A 21,723-nucleotide genomic window follows, 5' to 3' on the forward strand; every position below is an offset into this window, starting at 1 on the left:
GAGGATTAATTTCTGTGCTCGTTATTCATTATTTCAGGGGCGGCCGAGCGACGTCCATAGTGGGGGATGGGGGGGGGGGGGGGCACCAAGAAAAAAGGGCATTTTCTGGAGAAAAAAAGGGCACCTACAAAGGGAAACCTCAAAGCGAAAATATACAATCTTTTAATTAGACATTGGTATATACCAGGCGCGGATCCAGGATTTCTTAGGGGAGGGGGGCCCAACCCTTTTTTTTTTTTTGCTCCCGAAAATTTGAAAATCGAGCCGGCCGAAAATTCGCTCAGTGTGGGGGGGGGGCTATTGAAAATATTTTATTTTTTTTTTGGTCCTCGAAAATTTATAGATTTGCACCCCCCCCCCCCAAAGGTAAAAATCACGTGTTTTTACATGATTTTTTTCTCAAGGGGGGGGGGGGGGGGCCGGGGGCGAGCGAGTAAAGCGAGCAAGGAAATTTTTTAATATTTGTGAGATCGCAGTACGAAAAATTACATCTTATAAATGAGAGGGAAAAAACCCAATCCTGATGGGGTTAATTTAAAGCACATTCTCATAACGGAAGATTTAAAAGACCTTTGATATAAGTAACATAAGTATATCATCTATAGATGCGTCCCAGCTTAGCGAGCGAGCTTTGCGAAAAATTGCTCTTAGTCGCTTGAAATTTGAGGCGCGTTTAATGATGAGAGGAAAAGGGGACACTTATCAAAAAAGAAAAGGAACATGTGTCAAGAGTAATTATCAGAGGTGAAAATGGGGCACTTCTTACGTGCACCCTCAAAAAGAGGCACTTATCAGGGTTTTTTTTTTTAAGTCAGTCATGAGAATATAGGAAATGGGCATTAGTCGACGGAAAAGGGGCGCGTATCATCGTTAAAAGGGAAATTGTCAGCGGTGAAAAGAAGCACTTATCGTACCTGAAAAAAAGGCAATGACCAGATATGAAAAGGGGCACTTATGTGAATGAAAAAGGGGCACTTATAATAAAGGAAAAGCGGCATTAGTTGAAAGAAAATGGGCACGATCAGATTTTAAAGGGGCATTTATCGGAGGTTAAGGAGGCACTTATCTGAGGTGAAAAGGAATAACTTCTCGTACCTGTAAAGGGTCATTTACCAGAGAAGGGGTACTTATAAGAATAGGAAGGGGCTCTTTTTAATGGGGCACTTATCCTTAGGAAAAGGGGCACTTATCATTAGGAAAAAGGGAACTTGTCGAAGGAAAAGGGGCACGTGTCGAAATAAAAGGGGCACTTATCAGAGTTGAAAAGGGAAAGAGCCACTTTTACAAATTAATAGGGGCACTTGTCAAATTTAAAGGGGCACTATTCCTATTTTAAAAAGGGGCACTTCTTACACAGTTAAAGGGGCACTTTCCTTTGTATAAAGGGGCACTGTGCCCCCCCCTTCATTTATTTGATATTAGAACTGGTTGAAACTAATATTGTTTAAGTTTTGGTGTCAATTTTGATAGATAATGATAATGTATCTTATATTTTTAATAGTATGCGCATTTAATCGGCTGCTTTATTTTATTTCATTCAGACTTCACATCTTCTCTCACTCTTTTACTTGATACCTTAACGAGCAAGTCCACCCCAAAATAATTTACTTACAATAAAAGCAGAAAAATCAGACAAACGAATCAAAAAAGGTTTGGGCAAAATCGGATAACTAATAACTATATTGGGGAAAAACAAAAACAAATCAGAAAAACTTCCCTTCGGGAATGTGCTTAAAGATAATTATTAAGATTTTGGAAGTGTATTTTGCGTTAGACGTCAGAATAAGAAAGGAATTGAATTAAAAGGTGATTTTATGCAAGATTAAAAGACTTCTCGGATGGTGGAAACAGAGGGACCTCACCGTGTTTGGAAAAACATATGCATTATGTAAATTTAAATTACGTTTTTGCTTCACTATTGGTTCCAAAGTGGGTCATATCAGAAATACAGAAAATATGTTTTTAATTTATACGGAATGGGAAAGATCGAATTAACAGATTAATATTGTATCAAGGTTATAGTGAAAGAGGGTTACTAATTAATGACTCGTTAAACCCAACGTGTAATGTGGGTGAAAAGACTTGTACGGAGAAAAATCAATGAGATGGATCTATACTTTGATTTCTGCTTCAAGATGGGGGGAGGTAGATTTTTTTTTTTGTGTAACTATGATTTCAAGTTCAAAGTCAAGATATTTTTGCTGAAAATGGCATGCGGTAAATATCTTTCTTTCGACATTTGGGGTTCAAAGGAAACAAAATTGTTGATGTATGGAATATTGGGGAAGCTATTTTTGAGAAGCGGAAAAAAGGATACGTGGAGTTTAGTGGATGTAAAAGAGTATGATAATGCAGTTCAACAGTGCAGTGAAGCTCCTCAGAGATTTATTTTCGATAAAGGTTTCTGAATATTTTATAGAGAAGTGAGAAGTTACAATTTTTTGTTGTTGAAGATTCATGATGGACGGGGATTTTCAGATTTTTCAAATGAGGTATGTAGGGAGACATTTAGTAGGCCTAGGAAAATGAACACTTATTGAGATTCGGCTTTGTTGAAGATAATTTTTGCTCATTTTGTAAGCAAAAGATTGAAACATGTTCACGCTTGTTCTGGGAGTGTGTACATGTTCAAAGGTTATGGCAGAATGTAAACGCTTAGTTTGAGCTAAGGGAATTAAGGTCTGTCGACTGAGTAGATATTCATTTAGGGTTGTCCGGTAATTCCCCACGAATAAAGATATTTAATACAATTATTTTTGCAATGAAAATTGGATAAATATAGATGCAGGGGAAAGTCCGTAATATTGTCTTTGGGTGAGTTTCAAAAAGAACTGTTGGAATTCAGGGAAGAAGAAAAGAATATTGCAGGGAGGGCAGGTAAATTAGCCTTACATTTACAGAAGTGGGAACAATGAACTTTTATCACTGGGCTATTGTAGCATCGTTTAAATTTTTTTTTTTTTTTAAATAGATTATTTCTATTTTTCTGTCGCTCCAATTTTGGGTATTCTGAGGAGGTTAGGAACAGTGTGTGGATGTTTTGACATCTTCGTGAACTCAAATCGAGACCTTTATGATCACAAATACTTTTATTATGATGTTGTTGTTGATGATAATACTCATGAAGGGTGACAATAATAATAATGAGGAGGAGGAAGAAGAAGGAGAAGAAGAAGAAAGAAATAATGATGTTACTTTTGATTTTGATGTGCGTACAACCCTATGAGTAATTTGATTCATTGTCTGCTACAATATCAAATCGTCCTATTTCTATAATGCTAGTCTCCTTCCCAGACATTTATATCTTTCCATTATTTAGCCCAGGTATTATACAATGTTTACGTTTCTTGGCGTTTCTGCCACGCACATAGAATTGTTTACATGTCTATCCTCCCCTCTTTCTCTATATTCAATAATCTAGTCATGCTGGAAATATTAAATGTATCGTTCTCCATTACACACACATCTCTCTCTCTCTCTCTCCTCTCCTCTCCTCTCCTCTCTCTCTCTCTTGCTCTGTTTCCCTTCCCTTCTCTTGCTCTGTCTCTCCATCTCTCTTTTTTTTCTTCTCTACTCTTTCACTCTTTCATTTTTCATTTACGAGAAGTGTCCCTTTTCACTTTTGATTAGTGCCCCCTTCACCTCTGATAATTATTAACTGATTCAAATTTGAGAGGTGCCCATATTACTTTGACAAGTGCCTCTTTTCCTTTAAATCATGAAAGGCAAACTTCCATTATGCCTGAAAATGAAGATCTGTGCATCATCCCAGCAATCTCATTCGCTGCAGAAACATGGACACTAACGTCAAAAATGGAAAGAAATCTAGCAGCATCTCAACACAACATGGAAAGAAGTATAATAAGCATCACATACAAAGACAGAAAAACGAACAAATGGATCAGGGAGCAGACAAAAGTCCAGGACATCCTTGAAACAGTGAAAAGAAGGAAATGGAATTGGGCGGGCCACATCAGCCGTAGACATGATAATCGCTGGAGTTCAGCAATCACTCACTGGACACATTGGTAAACCAGGGAGGTGAGACTTTAACTCACATGCCCTGGGTAAACGAAACGGGGGACGTCAAAGAAAAATGTGGAGAGATAAGCTGCAACAGTACTGGGGAAAGGTTAATAGGCACCAACAAGCAGTAAACAGAGTCATTTTGGAGACAGCATACTGAGGCCTTCATCCTTCAGTGGATCGATAATGGCTGAAAAATTGAAGTAAGTAAAAATACCAGGGAGGTGAAACCAGGGATATAACAGACTCACCTCCCTGGTTTAACGTGGGCTTGGGTTGGTTAGTGATAAGGCTAATGAGTAGAAGGAGCGTAAATTTTCATAAATGAATGATACACGCCAATGAAACTAAAACAACAACAACAACAACAACAACAACAACATTAAGCCTAATCAGAGGAACTGTGGTCAGAGAGATAGAGAGAGAGAGAGAGACAGACAGAGACAGAGAGAGAGAGAGAGAGAGAAACGGAAGGGAAAAAGTAAAAAAAGACGGCGGGTATGTGCCATCGAAATGCAAAGTGTCCATCGCGTTGATTGGTTACTTGAGATGGGCGTGTCTCCCTACGTAGACCTTCGTGATCAGGGTGCCTGTTAGCTGCGGAATCAGGGACATATTGGATATTAACATTAACTCGTGAAAGTTGGCATTAATTTCCGAGTGTTTCAGTAGACGTGTTCATCGTTTCTCATTTCGCTGTCTTATCCGAATTAGGCAATTCGTGTTGTGAACATAAATGCGATTTCAAAAATTAAATAAACAGACTATTTGTAATACTGGATCTTTTATTTACGTTTTATTTAAACTTCCTTTTGAGGAGTCCAGGAATAAAGACAACTTAACTGTGGTGTTCTTTGATTTTTGCTTCACGTTTTCAATACTTGTTGTCTTCTGAGAGTTTACTCTATTAGAGGTGTAAAGACAACATTCGCAAGAACAAAATACAATCTATCAACTTTTGCTCGTCTGGATTTCATCGAATAATTGGGATTTCTTTTCCATCGGACAAAATGGTGAGTCCTCACCTTTGTTTATTTAATAAAAAACATATGCAATAAATTATTGAATAATACCCCATTCACAGTGGTTTTGAAATTTGTAGCGGCGTTGTAGCGGAGCGGCGACACCGCCATAACACCGCTACAAATGCATTCACAGTAGAAAAGTTATCCCGCTGCAGCAGCGGGATAAATATCATGTACCCATTCACGCTGCAGCGGGTGATTTTTATTACCTCCGTAACAAACACGTGTATGCATGGCTCATGACCCGCGAGTGACCCCGATATGACCGGAAATACTTGCTTGAAATTGCGCGGTAAACATGTCAAGTTGCTTTTTGTATCCTCGATCATATTACTTTTTAAAAAACTAGCATTTTTATTGCTTCCAGTCAGAATATTTTAATTTTTTGAAGTGTGAAATATTTTTATTTGGATAATTATAATACCTACATAATAATAAAATCAATTTGAATCCACTGGTTACTTTATTTCTATTTCACTTTATGTTCCCCATTGCTGTAGAAAAGAGGTCAGTGATAGGTAAGTAAACAAATCACACGTGTTTGTCGCGGTGTTATAGCGGAGAGCCTTTACACTGAGTAAACACCGCGACAGCAGCGGGACTGTCCCGCTGCTGTAGCTAGGCGTCCCTAGCGATAGTTTGTGTCGGCGTTATCGCTAGGCGGTGTTATCCCGCGATAGTTTATAACGGGTCCGAGCCTTCACACTGAAGACAACACCGCGACAGCAGCGGGACAGTCCCGCTGCTGTCGCGGTGTTTGAGGCCACTGTGAATGGGGTATAATTGAATTAAGTTATTAATTTGTTCAATATACAGTGCGACTCAGAAAAACGAAACCAAGAATTATCGATGTTTTATCATAACTTAATTTAATCACAATTGTAATTAATAAATGATACATATTCGTAAAGCTTAGATCCTCCTTATTCATTTGATACAACTCATATGATGCATATTTCACGCATAAGTGATTAAAATTAAGAAAGAAGGAAACCAAAAAGTCATTTGGCGGGCGGTATCTGAATTTCGAAGAAAAATTCACATTTCTAGAAAGTTCAGTTTCTGCCCTTTCATATGACACCTCAATCAGGAAAAATGAGCCAAGAATAGCAAAGTTCTGTTTGTTTAAAGTGATATGCTTGCATTTCCATAATTTGATTAAACGAATTCGTTTTCATTGGCTGCCTGCCGTAGCAACAAACGGAATTGACAAAAGACTTAACTCCGTTTCGTTGACGATCAGACATAGACGAAAGACTTGCATTCTATTTGAAAGATTTTATCTATTATTACACAATATTTCAGATATATATTGTTATTTATTTGTAGCGGTCAGCCCATAACCGGAGGTGGTGTCCAAAAAAGCGACCCTTTTAATGAAAAAATAGTATTTTGTGAAAACTATTTTCAAGAAAACCTTGAAACATAATGGGTTATGTGTCATATCAAAGAGAATCGTATTATCTACCTTTTGAAACAAACGTTGACGGAATTGTGATTAATCAACATCATTTTCATGACTCACTATATAACTCAGTGAATTTATATCAACTAGAAGGGAATTTATTGACGATAATTTTTTGACACCAAACCCATAGTAATTTGAGGTTTTAATTAAAATGTATCTCTAAAACTCGATTTACACACCAAACACGTTTACACACATACACGTATAAACATACGGTTAACTAGCTATAATAAATTTTTACGTAAAAATAGATACAAATATGCCTCTCCTTTGCACAAGATATTGTCCTTGTAAATGGGCAAATTCCTGGAAAGTTACGAAAAAAGACACCTCTTCGATTTGATATATTGCGATGTTTTTTTTTCTCTTTGCCTCTAATGAGGTGTTTATTAAATATTTAAACAATAACATAATTTCAATTACAATTTAACAAAACAATGGAACATCAATAATACACATAATATTTGTTCAAATATAACTGAGCAAATTCGCAGGAAATTTAATATTTTGTACTTTCAAATGTTCATTTATTTGTATCATGTTAGTCATTTCTCTCTTAAATGAATAAACCAAATTCAAATCTCTATAACCATACTCATACTTATTACGGAAAGTAATCATTTTATAAATAGACCAAAAGCAATCGTCTTTATCAAATCGATTTCGGTTTTCGAATTCAGTAAGAAAACAATATCTATCTCAATTTTAAGATTGAAAGCATGTAAATATATTGCGATATTAATTAATCCCAATTTCGTCAAATGGGTATAAAATGTAGAAAAATTTGACACCAAACCCACTGTTTTTCAAGGTTTCCTTGAAATATTTTTAACAAAATACAATTTTTCGTAAAAAGGGCCAATTTCTGGGCGCCCTCTTCGATTTAGAGGTAACCGCTACAAAAAAAAAACTCTGAAATATTGTGTATTATGGTGAAATCTTTCGAATAAACGAGGTGTGCTTAGTTTGTGTGGTATTGGCAGGCAACTCAAAAACTATTTTAAGCATTGTGTAGTAACAAGTACTCTATATTTCTATTATCATAGTAACAGGTTTCCTATTCTACAAAGAGACGGGACATGGGGGCATAATGCCCATAATTTTATAAGAACGAACTGTGCCTCTGTTATTAAATGGAATAGTGTTCGTTTTCACCGATATCGAATGCCCCTGCTCTTTATAATAGGCTACTAAGACAAGATGTTTTGTCACCCATAGTCTATCCCCTAACAACACATATCTCATAACCTCCCTCACGTGTAATGCCCCTAATCTAAGCATCTGAGATCATTATTTTGCCTCCAATTTCTGAATAGGCTCAGTCGCTATGCTCGCTAGCATTCATAATTCATATAATCTTGTAACGTTAAAGGTCATATTCATTCATTATTTTGAGAATATGCTTAATTAATACAGCATCCGGATTATTCATTCTTTGTAGTATATAAGATCTCATCGTTCGTAATGCGACCTGGCAAGATATTCAGATCATCACACAAAATGGCAAAGTATGATACTGAAGCAGTATCATGAGCCACGTAAGGAGAGAAACGACACAATTTGAAAGATGATCCTTGATGAATTAATATTTGGAATGTAGGGGTATCAAAATGATTTTGTTTTGCTTTTGGATGCCCCTTTTAGGTCCCCTTTTTTCCCTAAAGAAAAAAAAGCCCATTTTGTTGGTGTCTCCACTGTGAAAGATGCTCCGCCACCCCTGCAAAAATTAGCAAATTTCTTAATGAATGAAAGGAAAATGTATCAACTATTACTTTCATCTGAAAATAGCTGAACATACATGTGCCTGTTATGAGTGATACAAGTGCGATATCAATTTAAGAAAATGTTTAAAAGATCGTGGATATATACGTAGGCTGTTTTTATTTTCCCGTTTAAGTTGTTACACTGATAAATATTCGTATTAATGGATGATACTTTTACTTCAGATAGTAGTTTAAATTATTGCCTTGTCTGTTATATTAAGAATATCCAAAGTTCGTGATATTTGTAATAGGTCATTTTGTAATGTAACCAAAGGGATTCCTGTAAAGTGCTTCGATACGAATTATTGTATCTTAATAGTCAGAATTCAAATTGGATACATTAGTTGTTGCTATAGCAACAAGTAGGACAAAGTAGGACAAACATTAGGGTTTGCCCTACCTTACATCTATGCAATTCGCGTTCTGACTATTGAAATACAATTATAACCAGATGAATTAAATGATTCATATCGGGGCACTTAAGTTTAAATGTGGTTATATTACGAAAATGGCCTATTTAAGGGGACTAAGGTCTCGAAGATGAATGTCTATTTACACGATTTATCTGCATAGAAGTAGAGTTTATTGTCCTGAAATAGCATCATATCACATGTATAGCCTTTGTATTCTTATGTACATGTAGGTCAGTCTCAATTCAGGTAACTGTGCTACATTTATCAGTATTATTTAACATTTTGAACATCGAACTTTGAGCCTATCATCATCTAATATGACGCCTTTTCCATTTCTTTTAATCACATGTAAAGGACAAAGATCTCATACGAGGCGTGATCCTTGTTTTCCTGACATGTGTATCCTTCGGTACGTATGATTCTGGTCAACGATGATTTATTATTATCGATATTATTATTTTCATTATTATAACATTGATAGTAGTAGAAGTATTGGAAGTAGTAGTAGTAGTAGTAGTAGTAGTAGTAGTAGTATAGTAGTAGTCAGGGGCGTACGCAGGATTTTTTCAAGGGGGGGGGGTTTTTTGGAGGCCATAAAAAATCGCAACGACTCAGCCGGCAGAAAAGTCGCTCAGTGGGGGGGGGGGGGGGGGGGGGGGGGGGGGGGGGGGGTAAGCGGACACTTTTTTTTTTTTTTTTTGGTCTCAAAATTTCAAAATTTGACATTTTTTTACGTATGGGGGGGGGGGGGGGGTAAGGTCACCTTATTTAGGTTAGCCGTGGGTATAATTTTTTTTTTTAGGGGGGTTTACATACATTAAAATACCAAAGGGGGGGGGTTTGAACCCCCAAAACACCCCCCTGCGTACGCCCCTGGTAGTAGTAGCAGTAGTAGTGGTATTTAACATAAATACAATGAAACATAGATAATGACATTGTTAATCAAAATGTTGTCGTTATTATTTTTTATTTATTTATTTATATAATTGTCGCTTTCAATACATGTCAAAAAAGAACATACAAAATATGAGCAGGGAGGTGATAAAGAAGGAGTGGAATCAAGCCGCTCTCCTTTGATCACATGCATGCTCCAAGCCGCCGAAAAGTTATGCGCTAATCTGCAACTGTTGACCAGGCGTTGAGATAAAAGAGCGCATGAAATATCAGGATATCTCAGCAAATGTTCGCTGTCTCTTCCAATGATTTCTTATCAATTGTTGAATGTGTAATGAGTTGAACAAGCGAACAGAAACTTTTGTAATTTTATACTTTTTTTCCAACTGCAAAAATACAAAAAAACACGCGAAAGCACGCATTAGCAAACTTAAAGTTATCGAAGATTGTAAATCATGGATAAAAAATGACGGGCCATTAAAACATGCGAAAAATACCTAAACTTAAAATATTGAGTTTTTGTCAGGATCTAATTTTTCTTTTACCAACTCTGGCACACAAATTATAGGAAGGATGGAGTACTAAATTTGAAAAATTGTTTGATGCACTTTTCCCAATACAATCCCTATTTATACAGTTTAAACTGAAATTTTGCCGGTTAATACCACAAGAGATTTATACTTATTGATCAATTTTAAATTATCTCCTTGTTCATATCTCGTTCAAAGCCTCTCTCGTTTCTTCGAATAAGAACAAGAAGACGGGCATTTGTTGTTTGGACGGATTAGGGCTGAATTACACCTTACCAATGTTCAACGAATGTAAGAAGAAACTGCATTCTAATGGCAGCATGGTACAGACCATTCCAAAGCTCATCCCTTACACATCTGCGGAAGCTGCCTCTCCGAGAAGGAAGAGTAAACTGGGGATTCCACCCGGACACAGAGTGTGCAGATTTCCTGGTAAGTCGTTCTTTGCCTGCTATAAACATGATAAAACATATAATCTGTTCTACTGTTCAATTCTTTTGAAAATGTGATAGTGTGAAAAGTGTGAAAATGTGATCATTGCCAAAAGTGTCATAAGATTCGATATATAATTATGTTAGAGACCATGTTTAAGACATTGGCAACAAGGTGGATAGTCTATCCAAAGCAGTCGGGTTGTATAGCCTGAGGAGCAGCCGAAAGCCCCCTCTCCCGAAGATGGTTTGACTTCATCCAGTCCATGAAACACCTTTGTCAAAAAAGAGAAAGCAAGGTCACTGTACATCACAAAACACGAAAGACTGTCAAAAGCTTAAAACTTCGATATTTTTGTTCTATGTTCGTGAGGTGAGGGTGTTCTAAACTTCAAACAGTTAAAAAAAAAGGTTACATAATCCTTGCAATGACTCAATGAGTGATATATTACAGGTTCCGGCGACAATAATTATTGATCTACAATAACTGAAGCTCTAAGTTCAACCAGGAGTTGGAATTCCCTGGTTCAACCTAGTATACATCTTCTGCAACATGAAAACCGGGGCAAATATTTGATTATCAAGTTACAGGATCCAGTAAGGGATAAATTTGAGTACCAGCAGTAATTTCAGAATGGCATAATTCGTTTATGTCATTACAGAAAGATATTTGACAATATTTTGTACATCAACACGGCTGCAATACCTTATAGTTGACCTTACAAGTACAATACAGAAAATTATTTTTTTGGCTAATTTCGGTCAGCGCGCCGAGTTGCTACCCGACTAAAGCCATTGCATTAGAGCAATTTGGAGTTATATCTAGCAGCGTGAAGTAAAAACATTATTTTTGTAGTAGATTTTGGTCATCGGGTACTTGGATGTTTTTGTAATGTTTTTTTCTTCAGAAACCTGTCATTGTTCATAGCACTTTCTGTCGAAAAAGTTCGGTACGTGGGCTTGAAGCTCGCCCCCCCCCCCACTCAGTGTTATTTAGGATACGCGTATATGCATGTTCCCTCCTTTTGAAAACACCCCCCTAGGTCCGGTGTGTAAAGTCAATACGGGCCGGATTTTGTGTACTACGAGCCGGACTTTGGTGCGTGAAAAGTACCCCTTTACCGTTACCGGACATTTTGGGAAAACGCATGCGGTCCGATCCTGGAGTGGGGACGGACTTGAAGTGTGGATATTTTTGTGATGTTCGGCTCTAGGGTCCTCTGACAACGCATTTCCGGTGGACATTTTTGTCATTGTGTGAAGGTGTGTTTTCAATGAGGAATGCAAGATGACATTCTATTTTTTTTTGGGGGGGGGGGGGGGGGGAAGGGGGGGGGGGTGTCATGTGCTAAACCAGACGGTTTACAGTTATGTTTGATAATAGTTGAAAAAGCAATTTTTTAACCAGAAAATTATACAGACTATGTCGAAAGGCATAACAGCAAATATAAAAACAATTAATTATTTTGTGGGGATGTGAGTGAATGTGAATGTGTGTGCATGAGAAGGTCCCCCTTCGGCCGCTTTGCGAGCACCTTACGGCTACCTAGCGTCTGCCTCAGTATTTGTCAAAACGCTACGGCCGCCGCAGGGACGCCCTAAGGGCTAAGGCGAACGTGCGTCATCACTTCAAAGGCCGTACGGCAGTCATAGAATTTCTGTCGCTCCACAAATTCAAAATACGCTGTGCGGCGCTACCCTCACATAACGCTCCCGTATGTGACCGTGGGAATGCAGCGGCGGTCCTATTATTGTTATTGGCCGGAGATATTTTAGACCGCACGGCCGCCGCGGCTATTGTTGCATTGTCCTGTCCCCTCTTTTTACTACAGATTGTGGCGAAAATCCCTGTCGAAACGGCTGGTGTGAGGAGACTATGAAAAACTTCAAATGCCACTGCTCTGCCGGAAATCGAGGGAAACGTTGCAAAAGAGGTGAGAATAATAACAATCACAATAATTATCTGACAAGACGAAACATAAACTATCTATAGAACTTATTTTTGCTAGTAACCTGACTTCGAGTAAAATGATCACTTTTGTCAAAGGAAAAGAAGCATTACTCTTACTCTACATCATAATCAACCGATTACCAGACCCCTTCTTTTCTGCCTCTCTGCCCCCACCCCTTTTCACCCCCCCCCCCATTAGCCCTTCGTACTGTCTGTCTTTCTTTGTCTCTCTCTCTCCCTCTCTCTACCTTACCCTTTCTCTCTCGATTTTTCTTTTGTAATCTCTCTTTCCCCATTTCTCTTTTCTCTCTTTCTCCAATTCTCTCCCTCTCTCCTTCTCTTTTTCTATTTCAGTCTCTCTCTCTTTCTCTCTCTTTTTCTCTCGCCTTCTTTCTCTTTCTTTCTCTTTCTTACTTTCTCTATCTCTGTCTGTCTCTTTCTTTCTGATTCATTTATGTCAGCATGCTCACCAATTACGTTATAATTTTTCATTCTTCCTCACTTTCTCTCCCTCTCTCTCTCTTTCGAGTTCTATTTTGTACGTCTTTTCCCACTAATCATGACTGTGGTGATTTCTTATTTTAGTAATTTATTTTAATTGGTTTTCATATACACGGATTTTTTTTCTTACGAGTCCTTACCGATCGCACAAAAGCACGGATCTTTCGTGGATCCTTACGATTTGGCCACTTTCACGACCAATTTAAGAGTTGTTACAAGTTATTTCGAGCTAATTTACGATTTATGACAGATTATAAAGATTTCTTATACGATGTACCTACGGCGAAATTCCACGAGTTAGTTGCAGCTTTGCAGCTTTTATGCCTTTCCCCCAAATCGTAAATATTACGTAAGAACACGTAAAGTATAGGTATCTCTTCGTAAAGTACTCGTAACTACACGTTAAGTTCTCGTAATAACTCGTAACAATCCGTACAGTCATCGTAACACGACCCAAATGAAATCGTAAACAACACGTAAGCACTCGTAATAATCCGAAAATAATTCATAAACAAATCGTAAACTAACAGTAACATATCGTTAAAAAATTGTTAGCAGTCATTTTATGGATTCTTGCGAGCAGTAAAATCGGATGGTTACATGTTGTTGTGAGCAGTTTACGATACTTACGGATTATTACGAGCTATTTACGAAGCCATGTACTTGGAAATCGATCATTTGTAATTACTGTGTGTACTTTTCCTCTGAGCAGCAGCGCAACTGCCCTCCCAATAACTTTTTTAACCCTTTTTTTTTATATGCCATGTACTTCTCCCTCTTTCCTTTCTCTCCTGACTCTCTCTTATCTTCCTCTAATTCATCTCTTTATCTCTCTCTCTCTCTCTCCCTTTCTTTCTGTTACTTTCCTTTCTTGTTCCCCTTAAATAATAATAATTAACAACATTTGTATAGCGCTTATCACAAATTATGTCTCTAAGCGCTTAAGAAAAATAGAAAGAGAAGGAATTACAGCCAAATATTAAGTTATACATAATAGATAGTGGAAAATCGAGGGGGCTGCATATGCAAATGAAAAAGGCTATTTAACAAAAAAGTAGGTTTTTAACATGGATTTGAATTTGTCTGTTGAATCTGCTTGTTTTATACATTGAGGTAAATTGTTCCAGAGTTGAGGGGATGCTGCATAAAAAGTTCGGGAACCATAAGACTGGGTATTGGTGGCAGGAACTATTAAGAGTGATTTCTTGTTTGAGCGCAGGTTGCGGGAGGGTAAGTATTCTGATATCAGCCTTTGAAGGTAGACTGGAGCTGTTTTTGTCAAACATTGGAAAGTCAGCAAGAGGATCTTAAAATCAATTCGTTCCCGGACTCTTAGCATGTGAAGCTCCTTCAACAGTGGAGTGATGGACTCACGTGAACGACGCTTTGCAATAAGTCTAGCAGCTGAATTTTGTACTCTCTGCAATTTGTTAATTTGTGCATCAGGAAGACCATACAGAAGACTGTTGCAAAAGTCAATACGAGACATGACCAGTGACTGAACAAGTCTCTGGGTGGTCTTTTTAGTAAGAAACTGACGGATGCTACCGATTTTATGCAACGCAAATGAGGCAGATCTGCATACATTGTTCACATGAGTCTTCAGAGATAGATTATTATCAAATGTGACCCCAAGGTTTCTAGCACCTGTAGAACATTCTATGTCAGTACCATCAAGACATACATCATCAATCGGACTACAAGTCCTATGTCTGCTAATAAAGTGTATACACTCCGTCTTATTTTCATTTAATTTCAATCCATTCTGTATGGACCAATTCTTAATGTCTGTAAAACATGCACTGAGTCTTTGTAGAGCAACATCATGGTTATCCTTCTTTAGCACGAGGTAAATTTGAGTGTCGTCTGCATAAGTCATACACGATATGCCATGGTGTTTAATGACATCCTCTAATGGAGACGAGAAAAGTGTAAATGCTAACGGACCGATAACAGATCCTTGGGGTACTCCGAAGTTCGAAGAGCTGACATGTGACTCACAGTCGCTAACAAAAACAGACTGAGTTCTGTTAGTGAGGTAGGATCGAAACCATTCCAAGGCTGTGTCTTTGAGTCCAAATCTATCATGCAAACGGCTTAGAAGGGCATCATGACTCACGGTGTCAAAGGCTGCAGAATAGTCCAACAGCAACAGAATCGCTTCATCGCCTTTATCCAGGGAAAGTAGAATGTCATTTGAAACTTTTAGCAGGGCAGTTTCACAACTATGATGTGGCCGGTATCCTGATTGCATCTCAGAATATAGGTTATGCTCGGACAAATACTCCTGGATTTGTTTTAACACGACTCTCTCTACAGTATAAGTTGTGTAATTTTATGTAATATGATTCTTCTTTCCATTTCTCTCCTTCTCTCTCTGTCTCTTCGTACTTGTTTGAAGGAGAGTGAAGCCCGGGATGGGGGGGGGGGGGGTCGGTTTTTGGAGTTACTATCCCCTGGGGCTACATTCTCCTATAATCCCTCAGTCTATATTCTTCTCTATTTCTTCCTTTCAGTCTTCTTCCCCTTTTCCTTATGTTCTATGTAATTTGTATTATAATTATGTATTATAATATTTGTTCATACACATTTATACATTTTATATTTTGATATGAATGTATTTATATTGTAAAATTTGTATAAGTTGTGTAATTTTATGTAATATGATTCACCTGGATGGAAAGTTTCTTCTTTTGTTTTGGAAGAAAACAAGAAATGATATATTCTATTTATTCTACTCAATTTCCGATTTTGTTTCTTTCCGTATCTGAATACTTCTCTCTTTCGCTTTCACTTTCACGTGTATACAATATTCTACAACGTGAATCAACTTCTTGTTCTCGGCAGCCGCTCACGCGTCAAAAGCTAGGAATCAAATTTCATGTGATGATTTGTCCAGTAAGATTTGTTAAATTTGGGTAAATATGAATTTATATGTATTTTACCTTCGGAAAGTATTATCAGGTGTATATATCGTATTTCTTTTTCAGAATCAAATACTAAACAAGACACCACAACGATGTCCACGACGGAATCCACCACCTCACATCCTACCACAACGACTCGTAAGAAAACTTCATTTACACCATCTCTCTCTCTCTCTCTCTCTCTTTCGTTCTCTCTAACCATGCTCACCCTTTTCGTTTACCATTTTCTCAATTTGTTTCGTTCACCCTCTCTCTCTCTGTCTCTCTGTCTCTCTCTCTCTTTCTCTCTCTCCGAATCTGCTTTCTCTCTCGATTTCTATTTTATATGTTTTCTCACTTCCCTTCTCTCTCTCCAATTTTATTTTGCAGTCTCTTCTATGTCTCTCTCTCAATTTCACTTTCACTTTGCTACAACGTGAAGCAACATAATAGTTCTCGGCAGCCGCTCATCCGTCAAAAGCTAGGAATTGAATTTCATGTATTTCGTGTATATATCGTGTATATATCATATTTCTTCTTCAGACTCAAGTACAACACAAGACACCACAACGATGTCCACGACGGAATCCACCACCTCACATCCTACCACAACTTCTCGTAAGAAAACTTCAGTAAAGAATTTGTTCTCGGTACTCACAACAAGGGTTTAAATAAAATGTGATGAATTTTCCTGTAACATTTGTATTAAATTGCGAGAGTTTTTTATTTAGTCGTTTCTCATTCAATTTTCCAAACCGGCTTTGTGAAACTATTACCCCAAAAAGAATGATTCTCATATGAAGTATGAGATGATAATTGCTCGTAGCTTGGTTCTTTTTCCCCCAGTATTTACTCAGGTTATCAACACAAATCCCAAACATAATTTCATAATATTTAATGATATAGGATCAAAATTGCATAATCGACATTCTATTATCATGGTATTTTTGTTATCTTTACATACCTAAAATATACTAAGCAAAATATGGATTTATATAGGTAAACACCTTTCATTGGTAAATATTTTCTGTTCTTTGTCATTATGTCATAAATTTTGCCAAAGAACTTAATTAGCAACCTACCATTATTCTCTCGTTCTAATTTCTCACAATTACGTATTACTTCATGTTCTTGAAATAGATCCATTTATTACCCACTAGGTCAACTTAACTTACTACTCGCTTTCTATGCATTTCCTCAAAGTATTTTTTCGCTGAAGGCATCAATTGAATAGGCCTCGAAATAGATTATATTCTTTGGGGAAGCAAATAGAAACTTTATCACTTTGTGATATTCGCTCTACAAGAAGGGCATATCTTTATTAGTAGTATGTTCTTCCTCTCTACAGACATGGATATACATGATTCAGGTATACTATAGACTAGCTTCGATGCACGGTTTTGCGGCGATAAATTAGTAGTTCACAATTTGAATTTTCTTGCTTGAGGTTTATCAATATGTGAAATGAAACGTATTTTCCCCCAAGATCAAATAATCATGTGTTTACAATCATCTTTTATTATCCAGAATCAATTGTATTCCTCTCTTTAGAAATCTAGCCATCTGATTAGTCGACATTGGAGTCGTGATTTTAGCCATGCCCGCCTACCGGTCACTAGTTTTTGAAAGATGCCCGCATGCCCGCCTACCCCTTCTTGCCCAACTTATGTGATGCACTTATCTGTTGCTGTCTAAAATCTTATGTTCACGAGTAAAAGTTCACATCTTTAATTTTTATTATCGCTCGAAATCTGAACGTTCTCGTTCAACTTAAATTCGTTTTCAGCATCCACCATTTCTCGTGAACCTATATCGGACTCGACCACACCAAATTCTACTACGACTACAAGTAAGCATGTTACCTTTATCTCTCTTTCTCTCTCTTTCTCTTTGCATCCCTCTCTCTCTTTCCATCTCTCTCTCTCTCTCTCTCTCTCTTTCTCTCTCTTTCTCTCTATCTATCTTTCAATTAAATTTTTTTGTATATGAAATAAAACGTATTTTACCCAAAAATCGAATCATGTGTTTATATCATCAAATCCTACTACAACAACAAGACTAGAAAGCATGTCACTTTTCCCCCTCTCTCTCTCTCTCTCTCTCTCTCTCTCTCTCTATCTTTCCATCTCTCTATCTCTCTTTTCATCTCTCTCTCTCTTTCCACCTCTCTCTCTTTCTCTCTCTCTCTCTCTCTCTCTCTCCAATCTACCTTTCAATTAAATTTCTTTGTTTATGAAGCGAACATCGACTCATCGTGTGTTTATATCATTTTGTTTTACATCAATTCACATACTACAACAACTGCAAGACAACTTCAGTATCATACCAGCCCGACCATTCTCTCTCTCTCTCTCTCTCTCTCTCTCTCTTCCTACCTCTCTCTCTTTCTCTCTTTCTCTCCCTCTATGTCTCTCTCTTTCTCTCTCTCTCTCACACTCTCTATCTCTCTCTATATATATATATCTCTTCGCCTATTATTTCTCTCGATTTCTATTTTATATATTTTCTCACTTTCCTTCTCTCTCTCCAATTTTATCTTGCCGTCTCCCCATGACTCTCTCTCTCTCTATCTCTCTCTCTCTATTCAATTTCACTTTGCTACATCGTGTAGCAACATTATTGTTCTCGGCAGCCGCTGAGGCGTCAAAAGATAGGAATTGAATATTATGTGATGATTTGTCCAGTAAGATTTGTTAAAAATGAAAAATGAATGTATTTTGCCCCGGGTTGTATTATCAGGTGTATATATGTCTTCTTCAGACACAAGTACAACACAAGACACCCTGCCCCCCCTTCTCTCTCTCTCTCTCTCTCTCTCTCCTTCAATATTTGCTTGTTTGTTTGTTTATTTTATTTTAGCACGGTGGCATACTGCAGCGAAAGGCTGTTTTTCTGCATGGTCGTGCATATATAAAAGCAATCATAACGTTACAAAGAAATATACAATATAGATTAACATGGTTTACATATTAAATAAAACATCATCCTCATTACTGTCAGTTATGACTTAAGGACGTAGGTCACCTAGTTGGTTAGCATAGTAGCACACACATGGTTAAGCAGTCAAGCAAAACAAACACTCGCAAACTACTATTCAATAATATCTGAGAATGTATACTATTATTTAGATCTATTATGAATAAATCATTGTCAAAATCATTCCATAATTGGGGTAAAAATTATTATTCCACTTTTATGACCAACAGTGTATAATATAAAAATAGGTTAGAAAGCAAGAAATCCAAACAAGCCCTAATTTAGAGAAAGAAAAAGAACAGAGAAAACAAATGGAAGAAAAACAATAGAAGAAAAACAAATCAGTTGTTTTGTTTGCTATCAAAAGTCAAACATGATATTATAAACTCCTTTCAAAAGCATAGTAAGTTGGTTTATATTTAGTTTCTACCGGCAATTCATTCCACAGTTTTGCACCATAATAACTTAAACTTTTCTTTTTGAAGCACGTTTTAATTCTTGGTAAAATAAATATACGAGGAGCATTTCTTAAGCTATAGGAAGTTTATTTAAAATTAAATTTACTTAAAATATAATCCGTGGTTAATTGGTCTGCAATTCTATACATTATACATAGAACATGTTTGTTACGTCTCTCAACTAAGGTATCCAAAAAAAATGTTCATACAAAAGTCTAGTTGAGTATCTATTTTCCACTCTTATTACTGTTTTATAATCTTATAATCTATTTTGTAAAATTTGTAGTTTTTGAATATTTTGTTCCTTCGTATTATTCCAAACAACATCACAATATTTTTTTTGTAAATGTAATGCTTTCTGGGAGAAATTTCAATAGTTTGAACATATTAAGTGGCTTAATGGTAGAGTCGTTGCCCGGCAAGCAGTAGATGGCAGGTTCAAATCCCGCTGGTTCCAAGATTTTTTTCTGACTTGTTTTTCAATTACAGATCGATCAATCGATCATATTTACTGGGTGAAAGCCACTACTAATATGCTCAAACTAACATCACAATAATCTAATTTACTTTTAGCAATTGACTTATGAAAAGGTAATGCGGTTTTTTTTGCGAGATGCAATGTCTTATTCTTTTTAACAAATACAAATTCTTCACAGCACTTTTACACAATTTTTTTTCATGTTTATCCCAATCTAACGAGTTATCAATGTATATCCCAAGGTATTTACACACAGTAACCTGATTCAATTTTAAGGTCAACAAAAATAGCATTTAGCCATGTTGAACGTTGACCCCTAATTAAGGAGAGCAGGTGGAAACTCTCGGGGCGAGACCCGACGACTACGGTCGAGCTATTACCCTTTTTGGCAATGAGGGGTGAAATCATACGGGTAAAATGGGGTGTCTATTTTCGGACAGTCTCATACTATAGGTCTTATTCTTTTTATTTAGATATTTTGAAAGATGAAATTGAGGGAGAAATCCGCCTGGTTGACGGTTCCGGTGCAATTGGAGGCAGGGTTGAGATCTTCCATGAAGGTCAATGGGGGACCATCTGTTTAGACGGTTGGGATGACCTTGATGCGAGGGTAGTTTGTCGACAGCTTGGATTCTCAGGCAATGTTGGTGCAGCCAGGAAGAGGGCTGCGTATAGACCAGGATCTGGCCCGATACACCTTGAGCATGTCGACTGTTCGGGAAATGAATCCAGGTTGACTGATTGCAGTAATGGCGGATGGGACAATCACGACTGCGATCATTCTAAAGATGCTGGAGTTTACTGTGCATGAGATTCCGATATCTTTATTGAAAAAATTCTTCTAGGACGGTCATTCACGCATACTCTAGCTAAACCTTTTGTAATCGATTAGGTTAATTCAAATATTCAATCTTTGTGTCAGGTCATGAATATTTAGATAGAAGTGCATGTTGAAGATTTTGCAGTGTTAATAAGACTGCATATAATTATGTGACAGGCGAAGATGAAACAGCCGTATGAGAAACCAAATTGCGATTTTCCAGCTTTTAAGCCCTTGCCAATTAATGACAAATTTATTCCAAACCTGCGAACTTAAAAACTTTAAAATGGGGCGCAACGGTTGCTAATTGCGCACAGTTCAGGAAACAAAGAGGGTAAGTTTGCTAGAAAAATTGCGTTGTAAATGTTGCTAGTAGAATATTTATTTTCGAACATTTAAAATCTCTCGCTCACCACCACTTTGGATTATACTGGCACTTGCTGCCCTGCTGTAGATACACTTATTATCGAAGTGAACTCATCTAAGTAAAGGAAGAATGCTTGAAAGTCACATTTCTACTTATTGCAGCATATATTTTTATAGAATGTAGGCTAATGCTGAAGTTATCGGGGTTGTTTTAGAGGAGCGATTAAAATGATACATTCTTTCTTGTTCACGTTATGTCTCTTTACTATACTTTACTTTAATACACGATGTTGTGGGTCTAAACCTGTTCATTGATCCAGGATTCTTCCATGGTTACTCCTATTTGTCTCGCTGAGGTTTTGCTTGTAATTGATATTTTCTTTTTATATTCTGTTTAGCTTTCCAATATCAAATTGATGGAACCATGTAAACCACGATATACGAACCGTAATTTTCAGACATTGTTAGTAAAAAAAAGTCTGTATGCATGATAATTATAAACTCCTTGAATTGATATCATGGTTGCTCGGATTCTAGCTATCTAACTCTCATTTGCTATCAAATTGTCCATACTCATAACTAAGATTTCCATATCTTCGCCACATAAAAAGCATGAAACATTATAGTCCAATGTTATAATGTACGGAATCTGAATGCATTCTCGTAAATTTTTGAGAATGCAAAAGTGTAACTTGAATTATCGAATTATTTACCTAG

The 21,723-nt window shown here is 37.1% G+C and overlaps 1 protein-coding gene across 1 annotated transcript; it reads left to right on the plus strand.

Moving 5' to 3' along the window:
* The first annotated feature begins 10,346 nt into the window (after positions 1–10,346).
* Positions 10,347–20,631, plus strand: LOC105442022 (deleted in malignant brain tumors 1 protein-like). The gene is made up of 5 exons (XM_030974462.1): positions 10,347–10,551; positions 12,383–12,484; positions 15,993–16,067; positions 16,452–16,526; positions 20,306–20,631. The coding sequence occupies exons 1-5, from the start codon at positions 10,398–10,400 to the stop codon at positions 20,629–20,631; spliced, it is 732 nt and encodes a 243-aa protein (XP_030830322.1). The 5' UTR covers positions 10,347–10,397.
* The last annotated feature ends 1,092 nt before the right edge of the window (positions 20,632–21,723 follow it).

Source organism: Strongylocentrotus purpuratus, unplaced genomic scaffold (assembly GCF_000002235.5).
Source record: "Strongylocentrotus purpuratus isolate Spur 01 unplaced genomic scaffold, Spur_5.0 spur5_scaffold_7, whole genome shotgun sequence".
In the NCBI taxonomy this organism is placed as follows: domain Eukaryota; kingdom Metazoa; phylum Echinodermata; class Echinoidea; order Camarodonta; family Strongylocentrotidae; genus Strongylocentrotus; species Strongylocentrotus purpuratus.

Bases quoted from the DNA above. Each gene is read 5' to 3' on its own strand.
- LOC105442022 (XM_030974462.1), top strand. From the start codon at position 10,398: ATGTTCAACGAATGTAAGAAGAAACTGCATTCTAATGGCAGCATGGTA. The intron at 16,068-16,451 runs GTAAGAAAACTT...TTTCTTCTTCAG, and splicing joins ACATCCTACCACAACGACTC to ACTCAAGTACAACACAAGAC. The intron at 16,527-20,305 runs GTAAGAAAACTT...ATATTTTGAAAG, and splicing joins ACATCCTACCACAACTTCTC to ATGAAATTGAGGGAGAAATC.